General features: G+C 33.6%; 1 protein-coding gene and 1 pseudogene across 1 annotated transcript in view; both read left to right on the forward strand.

Moving 5' to 3' along the window:
• LRRC72 (leucine rich repeat containing 72) overlaps window positions 1-13,428 on the forward strand; it is a 38,897-nt gene that overhangs the window by 18,875 nt on the left and 6,594 nt on the right. Inside the window, exons 5-7 of the mRNA XM_006912096.2 lie at window positions 824-934; window positions 7,526-7,615; window positions 8,561-8,713. Of these exons, the coding sequence (XP_006912158.1) occupies window positions 824-934; window positions 7,526-7,615; window positions 8,561-8,713 (354 nt within the window). The remainder of the gene's footprint in view (window positions 1-823; window positions 935-7,525; window positions 7,616-8,560; window positions 8,714-13,428) is intronic.
• On the forward strand, window positions 8,809-8,927 carry LOC112479987 (annotated as a pseudogene).

Here is a 13,428-nt window from a genome sequence, read left to right on the forward strand (position 1 = left end):
TAGTTACAGTGGAAGCAAATTTTAATAATATTTGGGAGCATTCACAAATATAACAACTTTATAAATAGTCTTACTGTTTTTACTAGCTACAATTTTTACCAGCCAAATTCTTGTTTTCACTCTGAATTAATTTTATATGTTCAGCAATCTCCAAACTGATGATTTCAAACCAGGTGTAAAACTACATGATATACTATGATCATGAAATATGAAGAGGTACATACTGCACAAAATGTTTTTCTTCAAAATACCATAGATTTTAAGATCTACCATGATTTTATGTACCCCGAAGAAAGAAAACCTTGCCAATTAAACTGTGATGTGTCTATTGCAAAGACACAAGCTACTTTCACTTATGTTGAAAATGTGGGAAAATATGCAATTTAGAATCAACAAAAATGATATGAATATTTGGATTCATATTGTGTAAAGAAAATATCTAGTTAAACAGTTTGGGGGGGTATTGAATTGAATGAGTAATTATTCCCTTGATTGGCATTATAAATCTAAGCAACACTGGCAAAACAAAACAAAACAAAACAAAAAGAAGAGTAAAGAAAATAGCTCTTCTAAAATCAAACAAAAAAATCATTGCTACAGAAAAGAAAAACATAAAATGGTAATACTGGAAAGAAACTGACTCTACATTCCCAATCACACTCAATTAATTGAATACTTATGCTTTGTTCTATTCTTAATGATAAATCACAATATTATTGGTAATAACTCTCCCTTTCGCCAGCTGTAATGTATTCTTTGCTTTTGTTTAGTGTGTTTATTTAGCATTAAACGTGTTTAAAATCTCGTTAAAATTTTTTTTTAGGCCTGCACTATTTGCGTTCATTGCATATACTCCTGCTACATCACAATGAGTTAACAAACATCGCTGCAACAGTGAAGGAATTAAAGGGAATGCTAAACCTGAAGACCCTAAGTATTAATTTGCACTTTTATATGGCCATAAATTAAAACAGTAATAACACAGGATTTTTTTTCATTTTTAAAATTTAAATTAGATCAATACTTATAACTAAAATAGATAGATATTTCTGAAAACGAGACTAGGTCTTATTCTTTTTAAAAATGTTTTTGAAAGAACAGGAAGAAAAAATTTTGTCAAATGATTAGGCGTGCCAAATGAAAATGACAAAAGTGACAAAAGATTTATATATTTAAATCTGTGGTTTTGGTTTTACCTTAAAAGTAAGTTTTAGCCATATTATATGATTCCATGTATATAACATGTCCCAAATAGGCACATCTATCAGGATAGCAATACTGAGAGGTAACTGTTTTTAAATAGATTAGTGTTTTTCCAGGGCTGGGGGGTGAGGAGACTGGGGAGTAATAGCTAAAGAATAAGGGGTATGGTTTTCTCTTTAGGGTGATGAAAATATTCTAAAATTGGCTGTGGTGATGGTTGCCCAAAACTGTGAATATACTAAAAAAATGTATTGTATACTTAAAATTGGTGAATCGTGTGGTTATGTGAATTATATTAATGAAGCTGACACCAAAAAAAAAAATAAATAAAGTAAGTAAGTTTTTATTTAAGTTTTCAATTGGGTGAATAGCAAGCTGAGTGTGATTCATGAATATTGAATCACACTCAGCAAGGAACTGGCCTCAGTATTGGAAGAAAGTGTGAAACAAATTGGAAAAATAAATAATATAAAGTTCCTACTCTCAGTAAGTTTAGAGTATTGAACAGTAAATAAATCCATACACAACTGCAATATAGGACAAATGGTTCTAGGTATAACAGGGAAAAGATGCTCAGATTAACGAGTGGGTTTTTAAACTTTAGAGCCTGGAGACTTCTTGATATAATGTCACAAAATAGATGGCCTTTTGAAATTTCCTATTTGTTTTCCATTCATTTCTCAGAATTGCTTGACACTGTTTTGAATACGTGTAAATTGGTGTTGGTGATGGAGGTTCTAATCAAATCAATACATTGAGAGTAATTAAAGTTTTCATATATTTTCAGTGTTAATCAGTTATATGTACTATATTTAGGAGAAATGATTCATGTGTTATAGGTGGATTCTTTAAACCCAACCCAAATATTAATATTACACCAAGTTCATGGCAAATCCATGCTTATTCTTAAGACGCGATAAGGTCTGTGAAAGACTCAGGATTGGCTTGCATATTCGAATTATCTGGCCCTTCTGTGCTGAACAGATGCTTTTAATGATTAAAGGCTGATTATACTAGATACGGAATTCTTACTTATCTTCATTTTTCTATAAAATGAATTAATAGCTACCTCTCAGGATTGCTTGAAATATTAAGCTATTTTTGTAAAATACATATTTTTAAAAAGCATTTCTTAATGCTATTTTGAAGTAGCAACAAAAATTGTTTTATTATTATGTAAATTAGATAATGAATTAAGATGCACACAGTCTAGAAATTCTTCTGAGTAGTAAATAGATTAAAAAATATAACTGACGTTTTAAATAATAATCATTATAACATATCTTAATATCTTCCCTGTTGAGCAAATGCTTTCTTACAATATTCTCATTTAAATTTTCACAGCAATCTTATGACATGATTACAGTTATTCCCTCTTTAATGGCACAAATGTAAGGCTCAGAGCTTTAACCAAACTACTAAGGAGTGTTGTTGAAACTTAAACTCATGCCTGCTTCTTTTGGCTATCATTTATTCATTCATTCAATAAATATTTATCATGTATTTATTATGTGACAGTCTACTAGGTGGGGACACAAAAGTGAACAGGAAAGTCTCTGGACCTTTATGGAACTTGAGCTTTTATAACTTTCAGGCCAAAAATTTCTTAGAGAGCTGAAGGGGCTTGATGCAAAACTAATTAGATAATTTGCTAAATTTAAGAACTCAATAATTTAAGCAAACTTATTTTACAATATAAAATTTAAAGGTTAGCAATCAAATTCACCCCGATCATAGTCAACAGGATTATGTGCCTGCCCCAGAAATGAGGGGAGTCTGAAATCCACCCCATGCCCTCACTTGTCTGTCAAGGGTGTATGTGAACCCAGAATCCTGTCAGCCCTGAGTGCTGTGAAGGAGTGCCTTTTCTAGTTTCCTTAAACTAGAAAGGCTGTTAGGTCAACCTGGTAGTTTAATGTCCATATTATTACCTGTCACAGCAGTTTAAGTGACCTCATAGTGATGTAATTCAAGTTATATAATTGTTCCAACCGAGAATCCTGTAGTGGGATCATTTTTTGAAATGGAGAACATGCTGTGTCGAATTACAAAAAAAAAAAAAAAAAAAAAAAAATTATTTTCTGAAAATTTAGAGAAACAAATATGCACATTTTGAAACTTTTCCCCATTTAGGTCAAAGAAATTGTATAGAAAAAAATGTTTGCATTTGCTAGACTACAAATAGTGCAGTAATGTCCTCAGATTAAATTTCTATGAGCCTCATTTGCAATCACAGATTAGATTCAGCTCATTAACTAAAATGAGAAGTTCATGTATTTTGAAATGTTAAATTTTTTGTCTTTTCAAGTTGTAAAACCATGTAAAATGCTAAAGTGTTATCATTATTCCATTTCAGTTACAAGTTCTTCAGAGGGTGAGAAAATTGCCTGGAGGTAAACCTCTAATCCATTTCAGCATTGCACCCTCCACTGGCATTTATGAGGAGAATTGCCAAGAGATTGCCCAGGAGACACATAGCTGGAAGCTGCAGGGAGGCCTAAAACCAGCTGCAGAGTGTGAGGTCCTGGAAATGAGAATTCCTGACTTCCAGGCTGAGTCAGGAGGGCCCCACCTCTCCTCTCCAGGCAGTCTACCTTTCCACACCCTCCTCAGCTCCATTTTCCTCCGCCTTTCCCTCCTCCGAACTCTACATCAGGATCTACATTTGTCAAAGTCCTGGCTGATGACTTTCGCTGACATTCAGTCTCCCTGCCTCTTTCCCAGCACAGAGAGAAAAAACACCACCACTACCAACAGCAACGAAATACTTAACACTTTCCCGCTCGTCAACTTTTAGTCTCCTCATTTCTGTCAAATTTTCTCTTTGTTTCATTAAGCTCCACTATGGAGAACTATACTAAAACTTCTACATTGTGTAATTTTTAAGACTTGCTCCTGGCAGAGATATAAGGATTCACCACTGGAGATCAGGAGTGTCCCTTTCAAGAGAGGGTCTCCATATTTTATAGGTTCTGCTCTTAAATGTTTTTTACCATTCCTCATTGGGCTGCAGTCCACTGCAGACTGCAAATAGCCAGAGAATGAAGAGGCATGCAAAGAAATCTGGGTAGGACTATGATCTCAATGGCTCTTTATTTGAGCCTCTTTACCTGAAATGCCCCTCAAGGTGGGACCATCCCTCTGAAACAACGAAACAGAACAAGCCACCCAAATAAAAAGAGTCAACTAGGTCTTTCACTGCTGTTTGTCCTGAAGAAGAGAATATTCTGACCCCTCTATTCTCTTCATCCCCTGCTTCAGTCCAAGTTTGCCTTTTAAAAATCAGAAATGATTTTAGTTGAAGTAAGATGGTGATAATCGTGGAGATCCTGATCTTCCTAAGTAATCTTGAGCCAAAATCTCGAAATCTTCGTGTCTGATCATTGACATCTGAACTTCCTTCCCCAAGCTGTTCTGTATAGGCACAGAATATAATTGCTAACGCTTCTCTCTATCATTTTCTTGATCTATTAAAATGAATATATTAGTACATTATTAATGACATCGATGTTCTTCAAAGGTGGTCTCAAAAACATTGGGGTTCCTTTAAATGATTTTAAATTTTGCTTCAAAGTTTTATAAAACAAATTAACCGGAGCAATTATTTAGATGACTATATTTTTTTCTTCTCCTGTTTCAATAATAAGTAGATTCACACATGTGACTCATGTAACTCAAGCTTGTACAGTGAGCTAGTAGAGACATTTTGATATATTATTGGGTAAATGTAAATTGCTTAGACTCAGAATCCCAAATTAAGATAAGCAAGACAGTGCTGGCGCCACTGCGGTGTACTCTTTAAGTAGCCTAGAGGGAAGGTGGATTAAATAGTATTAACCTATTGAAAGTGAAAGTATAAGCAATTTTGCTTCACAGTTTCCAAAGGAATGCACCCATACATCATGGAACGCTTTCAGAACTTTCAGACACAGGAAACCAGTTTCATATCTTAGAAACTTAATTTATAGTAATTTTAGTAGCATCAATCCAAAACTCATAAATCCAAAATGTGAGATGCTTAGTAGTATAGAAGGAGGCAAAAAAAAGACGGTTAAAAATAAGATTGCTTCCTTCTAAAATTTAAGAGTGAGGAAGAAAGTGAAGAATAATAAAGACGAAATGCCTTTCAAATTATTTAATTCTCCCTATTTTTTTTTTTAAGTTAATTTAGGCAGAGGCTGGGCTTAATAGCCGAGTTTTCAGATTTGCTGTCACTTAGATTTTACTTCATAATGAAATGAATGTTGAACCATAATAAGCACATGGGGTTTTTAGTATTGAGACATCTTCTTAATAACTAATATAATAGTAGTGAATCCCAATTTGGTGTTCTGTTTAGCTGAAGCTAGAAGTTTTTTAATTTACATAAAGATGTTAACTAAGCATTAGGAGAAAAAGTGAAGAAAAGAAATGAAATAGTAATGTTCTCACAGGGGAAAGAGAATATAAAGGGTATACCAAAAATAAATGTGACTGACTGAAAGATGTTGGTACATTTTCCATTAATATCATATGCAGAGGCACTCTACTCCCAGTGGCTATAATGTATGCTAGGGTTGTGAGGTATCTATCAGATGTGATTCTCCAAGATAGTAACCACAGAGCAGACTTCTGCACTAAAGAATTTGTGACTTATTCTCCTTCCTAAACTCTCATTAAAAACAATTGTATTTGCTTTTATATCCTTAATGGGTGTCCTTTTCTCTTTTCTTTCTGGCCCAAACTACAATGCCTGATCCCTGCGGATATTTTTAAATCTGCCCTTATAACTGGTTTAATATGCATTTGTTCTATTCTGTCTTATAATTATTTGTAACTGCTTTAAAAATTCTTTCTTTTAAGATTAAAATTCAAACCAGTTTTGCCCTCACTTAAAAAATCTTGAAAAATATCCATTTCATTTTCCTCTCATTTCCCCCAATACATATTTCCTTTCTTTTAAATTTCTTTGTTGCTCCTGGCTCTACATTTTCTTTTATGCTTTTCTTTTGTTCATGATTCCTCAGGTGTCTTCCACTGCCTGCTGTAAATCCCTCCAAAACTCATGTTTTCCACAGGGAATAACTATATGTAATGAGTTTATTAGCCAGAAAATTTTCTGCTTATCCAAAAAATATCAGAATTTTTTTATTACACACAGAGAAAACATCCAGATGATTAACTTTTTCAGTTTTTATCTTGTTTGTTGTCTCTTAAACCCCCATCTTCTTTAGCCAAACTGATTTTCATAAATATGAATCAGGTTTTTCCCTAGGTTTCTAATGCTTAATATTTTCATGCTTTTATCAAGCCTGTTTGTATTTTAGTCGAAAGCTACAGCACTACTCTTAAATTTAACACGTACAATAAAAAGAGCCTCATTGTTGAAAGAGGGTAGTTGTACAATAGCTGGAGCTCTTTCTGCTACTGCCATCTAGTGGTTCTCCTCACTAGATATATTTTCCAGAAATTGCATGTAGGCAGAATCCATGGAAATATAAACTTTTGGAAAAATAAAACTTTTATGGAAATCATAAAAGTTTTTTTTCACATTGTATTGAAAAAAAACATGTTTAATGTTATAAAAGGAGGAACAAGGAAAATATATTACCTTTTCTGTGAAAATAAAACCCTCACAACTTCTAGTTGAATGTTTTTTTAAAATGTCCTACATGCTGATGCCTAAGGGATGTGACATCAGAAGTGCCAGGATCTCTTCAAAATTCTACGTGCCTCCCATCTGCAGCCACTATATTCGCCAGCATGGTTCATCAGGTATCCCTGGCCAGAGGCAGACATCAACAGCTACTCAGCTCTGCTCCTGCTGAGATCTGAAGCTGCTGCTGGCATTTACCTATTCTGACCTATGCACAATGGTGCAAAGTGGAGGAAGAAAACTATATTAGAACAATACACCACATCTCCGTCCATCTCCACACAGGCAACCTGTAACCACTTGAAGAAGAGAACGAGTGAACAAGTACTTTAATAAATACCAGCATCAAGACCCCCATAGAGCTGACATGTAGTTCTTCCTTTACTAATTAACTTGTGGACATGTTAAACCTTTTCTCTTTTGTGGCAGATATTCCGGTCAATGATCTGTCCCCGGCACTTAGCACAGTTCCTAATAGATAGCAAGCACTCAGAAAATATTTGTTGAATGAATGAATTTAACAGGAAAAGTACTGCCCTGAATAAGGAAGGGTTTGCTTGGTCTGTGAAGCAGAGCTTTACATGTCTCTGTGTTTTATATCAATCGTGTAATTTTCTATATTTTATTGAGTGATAAGTAAAACTAATTTTGAAATCTGACATCTTAATTTAAATTCTTTCTTTGCAGGTCTCTACCAAAACCCTTTCTGCCAATACAACCTGTATCGTTTATATATAATCTACCACCTTCCAGGAGTAGAGTTGCTTGACAGAAATCGTAAGACCTCTTTCTTGTAGAGGAACATTTGAGACAGTCTTATAACTCAGTGGTTTCAAAATGCTGAAATCTGAACCTAAATTTCTTAAGAAATGAAAGTTTTTAAATTAGTTTTGAAATTTTTGCTCTATGAAATTTTCCTTCCTTTAGCAATTTATGCTTCTTGACCACTGTACTGGAAAGGCCATCTTAACCGAGCATGAGGATCAGTCTTCCTTCTGGTCCTGATACTGACATTAATGTGTTGAATGCCAAATCATTTACCCCCTGCTATCTTGGTTTCTTATTTTGAAAATGAGAGAATTGGACTAAATTTTTTAAGGTCTATTTAAGTTCTAAAAATCATATTCTTTGAAATTCTGTAAATGTATTAAAACTTATATCATCAATGGTAACTTTTTAATGAATACATCTTTAGATGCTGTAAATAAGCTAGCATGTCTGATTCATATAAACCACAAAAACGATCAACTTCAATGCATTACATTTTACATTTTTGGAGGCCTGTGCTTCCAAAGTGCTTTATTACTCATCTTTCTACTTATCTTTCTATCCCTAGGTTTAAACATTCTAAATAATTTATTACTGAGTACCTTTTTGATGAGAATATATCAAAACCTTATGTTCATACCTCTTCTTCCTCATAGCCTTGAGGAAATGAAGGATGTATCATAGTTGTAATTTTATTCATCCCTGGTGATGTGTTAGAAAGAGTCTGGGAGGCATTAGAATTGATCTGTGCCTGTGACCTTAGGGGCATATATCAAGCACTTGTAAGATTATGGAAGTAACTGTGATAGCTCTTCACAAATTAGTTTTGATAGGATGTTCACATATAACATAATTCAGGTAAATATATTTTTGAATTTGTTCAATTCTGTTTTGAATCATTCTGCATATATATTTATAATGCTATCCAATAACATTCTTTTTTGCATTTATCAGAAGTTACAGAAAAAGAAAGAAGATCAATGATTACCATTTTTAACCACAGAAAGGCTCATATTGTTCAATCAATATCATTCAGAAGAAAAGTAGATGCCTCATGGAATCCTAGATCACCAGTTAAGCAAAAACCAGCCCTGAAAGTACCCTCAGGTATTTTGAAAAAAAGCAAAAAATGAGATTAAAACTTCTCAAACTTTTGAGTAATTTGATAATAATAACTGTAATTTATAATAAGCTAAGTACCAGTCTATGGCCATGCTACCCTGAACAAGCCTGATCCTGTCTGATCTCAGAAGCTAAGCAGGGTCAGGCCTGGGTAGTATTTGGATGGAAGACCACCTAGGAAGACCAGGTGCTGTAGGCATAAAAAATAAAAAATAAAAAATAGGAGATTGTAAATTGACAAGGTCTTTGCAATCTGTGAGGTCAACCAAGGGTTGCCTTGCCTAAAAAAAAAAAAAAGTACCTGCATAGTGAAATAAATATTTTCTAATTTTATTAAAGAAATATGTAATTTTTATCTTTATTTATATATATTAAATTCAATGAGGTAGTGTGATAATAATGAGATATTATACTGAAATCTTTATCCCAGTATCTAGCACAGTATAAAGGGATCAGTAAAAAAGCTACAGTTGTTATTATACCACTATCACTGGACAATTTCACTAATTAAAACTATAAGTTTTTGATACTATGAACAAAGTATTAAGAAAAAATAAAGATCATCTGCAATTTCTCTACCTAGAAAAAAGCATTGTTAGTATCTTGGTCATTATATGCAAATATAATTTGAATATCTTCAGGTGTTTCATTAGTTGGAATTAATTTTTTATATGTAACTGAAATCCAACTATAGTGACTTAAGCAAATAGAGATTTACTTTTCTCATGTAGTGAAGAGTACAAAGGTAAGGTGCCCAGGGTTAGTGTTAAGTTCATTGACATCATCAAGGGTTCAAGGATACAGCAATTTTTTTGTTCTACTATTCTTAGTGTGCTTTATGGTTACAAGGTGGCTGCTATACCACCAGGCATCACAAAGAGGGATTAAAAACAAGATACAAAGACAAAAGCCTTTCCTCATGACTTTGCAAACATACCTTTGAAAATGAAAATGCACTTAAGAATAGATTTTCTAGAAACAAAGGGGAAATATTAAATTGGAAAAGTTTTGAAGAAATTACCCAGAATGAATATAGAGAGAGCAAGAGATAGAAAATATTAATCAGCTGTTGATACAAGGAGACATTAGAAAGATAAGGTTCAATATAAGTTTAATAATCCTAAAGGAAAAAGGTAGAGAAATTGAGAAAAGGTGATCTTTGAAGTAATAATGGCTGGGAATTTTTCAATTTTCATAGATAATATGAATCCTTAGATTCACCAGTCAGAATTAATCCAAAGACATAAAAGATAACAACAAAACAAAAATCCACGCCAAAAACAAAATGATCTTAAAATAGTCAGAGAGAAACTGTAAATTTACCTACAAAAGAATAATTTATAGATTCACAACAAACTCCCCAACTGCAATTTTGGAAGTCAGAAAACAATGCTCTTATAACATTAAAATGCTAAGGAAAAGTAATAGTCAACCAAGAATTCTACAATCAATTAAGTTATTGTTCAAGAATGAGCAAGAGAAAAAAAGAGAGCAAAAATCAAGACTTTTCCCTCGATTTTTGATTATGAAATTTTCTACATAGAAAAAGCTGAAAGAATATTAAACACCTGTATATGCCCATGTATTCAAAAATAATATTCTTCCATATTCACCAAACCTCCGTATGAGGCTTTGCCTTATGTGAACTGGAAACATAAAAATATTGCCAAATCATTTAAATACTTCAGTAGCAAACATCATGATGTTTCACTCCTAAATAATTTAGCCTGTACATTTAAAAATAATGTTCTCCTATATAGCCATAATGCCATTATCACACCTAAGAAAAATAACTTTATAGTATTGAATATTTCATCTATATTCAAATTTTCCCAGTTGTTCCAAGATGGCTTCCATAGCTGCTTTTTCAAACCACAATCCAGTCTGATTCATAATTGCATTTAGTTGCTATGGCTCTTTAATATCTTTTAATTTAGAATAAATCCCTAAATTGTTTCCATGATATTTTGAAAGGACCAGGTCAGTTATATTGTAGAATGACTCAATTTGTATGATTGTTTCCACACAAAGTGTCCATTCACTTGTTCCTTTATCCCTATTTGTCCTATGGAATAGAAGTAATATCTATAAGACATGTTCTGATGCAAAACAGTATAGAGCCGTGGTACTCACAGTGTGATCCCCAAACTAGCAGCAACAATATCACTTAGGAATTTGTTACAAATGCAAATTCTTGTCCCAAACGAGATCTACTAAATTCGAATCTCAAAGGTAGGACCCAGGAAGTTATGTTTTAACAAGCCTTTCAGGTGATTCTGTGCATCCTCCAGTTAGAGAACAACCAGCATAGAGGCAAGAGCACAGGCTTTGGGATCAGATTCCTCAGACAGAACACTGGTTCTGCTAGTAAGTTCAAGCTTTATTTTGGAAATTAATTTGCTTCATCTTTCTTTTTTAAAATAGGGATAATCCCTACCTCTGGTTGTTATGACTTTAATATGTAAAACACTGTAACACCTGATCTGACACATCAGGTGCATGATAAGTTGAATCGTTCTATTATTCAGCCACTTCCTTGATTTTTCTTTGACTTCATCGAAGAGCCGATGTCCAAACTGAAGGTGACCCGATTAGTGGAAATGAACCATGCTGGGGTAGAAAAGGAATTTCTGGATAGAAAACCTTCACTCTCAAAAAAAGCTAATGTACCCAATAACAAGCGATATAAGGGCACTCACCATCTGTTTTTCGCTGCTATAATTGTTACAGGTGTGAGAACAGCTGATCATACCTTTAGCGCTTTGCATTTCTTTTGTGTAACTGGATTGTGAAAAGAACGATTATCCTTTTTATTCTCTGTACTACTTTTCATATCACACCTCCAAAAACAAAACAGAGGAAGAATAGGGAGAGTATTTTAATATGTTGACTATAGCCTTCCTAAAAATTGGCAGCATGACGCTAATCAACCTACTGATTTTCTACAAACCAAACATTTATAATGAAACTAACAGTGAAACCATTTGAGTTTTTAAAACTTGTGACTTCTAGTTTACAGTTTCTATATTTATTTTGATATTAATCTTATCTTACTGTGACATGAATATTTAGGACACTGAATTCTTTTATTGGGAAGAAAATATACTTGAAAATGTTTATAAGGCAACTGTAATACCACGCTTTGATTTTATTATCTTTAACCCTAAATTGAGAAAGAAACTAGCTATACTCCAAATAGCTAGAAAAGCAAGGTCAACTTGAAGTTTCTTCAAATCCCAGCTACCTATCGCTATCAAAAAGGTGTGGTTAAAAGGCATATACCTATTTCCATTAATGTCTTTGGTTCTTATTGCATGATATTCTCAGAACCAAAACTCTTTGGGTTTTCATATGACTTTAAAGAAAATGACATTTGCAGATTTCTCAACTACCTAAATTGGAAAGTCATTAAGTATTATTTAAAATAAATGAAAATATCAATAAACTTTTAAAATATCTACCAAAAGTGAAACTGCTACATTTCCACGATGTTTGCTTTTCTCTCCCAAATAAGACAGAATTCCAGGTGCTGAGATCAGGCTGGGGGACAGTATCCCAGAGACTGGACCACACAGTTGAGGCATATACTACTCAGGAACAGAGAAGAAAACCAAAAAGGAAAATCAGGCAGACCATTCAACAAATGGCAGTTCACCATAGTGGGTCAATTCAGGTACAAGGCAACAAGACAGAATCCAGAGAAAACAGAAAATTAAAAGTTTTGAGCTGGGGATCAAAGGCTCAGGAAGCTAGGCCTTGAAGACATCTGTGACTCTGGGTAGCAAAGACCAGACACACCAGGCAAGCAAATGTCAAGTGGTACTTTACATGAAGTCTCAGATAGGCAAAGAGGTCAACGTGAGGTCTGGAGAATGGTTGACAATTAAGAAAGCTATGCAGAGTCAGAAGGACATGTGAAGGCAAAAATCCACAGTCAGTAAAACTATCTGCTTGTAAGCACAATTTACATAGAAATCAATGGCTGGGCCCCTGGAGTTGCGCCAGGCAGTTGTCCTGGGCCAAAGAGATAAACTAGGACTATTTTCTAAGGGAGACATCATATGCAAAAATAAAGTCCAGAGAGATTAAACATCTAAATGTAAATGAATTGGAAAGTACTGGAAAAAAATACTTTTCTAATTCTGAAGTAAAGAAGGCCAAACGAACCTTTACACAAACACCAGAGCCATAAAAATAAAATGCTGACAGATTTAACTACATAAAAATGGAAACCATTATATAACATAGGAACAAAATTATAGACACAATTGGGAGAAATATTTGCAATATACACAATATGCAAAAGTTAATGCTCATTATATCAAAAGGCTCCTATAATAAATTTGAAAATTTCAAATAGAAAAAATAACAAAAGCTGTGAAGACATTTATAAAAGGAAGTAAATGTGATATCTAATGTTTGGCCTCACTAGTGAGCAAATAAATGCAAATTAAAACAATGAGATACCATTTTCACCCAGCGGGTAGGCAAAAGTTAAAAGAGTTGGTGCACTCAGTGAGAACTTCAACAAAGAGATAGAAGACATAAAAATGGAGATAGAAAACAAAAATGAACCAGTTAGAAATGAAGAATACAATAATTGAAATAAAGAATATATTAAAAGGAATCGACAGTAGATTAGATGAAGCAGAGGATCGAATGAGCAATTTGGAAGAGAAGATAGCAGAAAACACCCAATC

The sequence above is a fragment of the Pteropus alecto genome, unplaced genomic scaffold (assembly GCF_000325575.1).
Source record: "Pteropus alecto unplaced genomic scaffold, ASM32557v1 scaffold21, whole genome shotgun sequence".
Taxonomy (NCBI): Eukaryota; Metazoa; Chordata; class Mammalia; order Chiroptera; family Pteropodidae; genus Pteropus; species Pteropus alecto.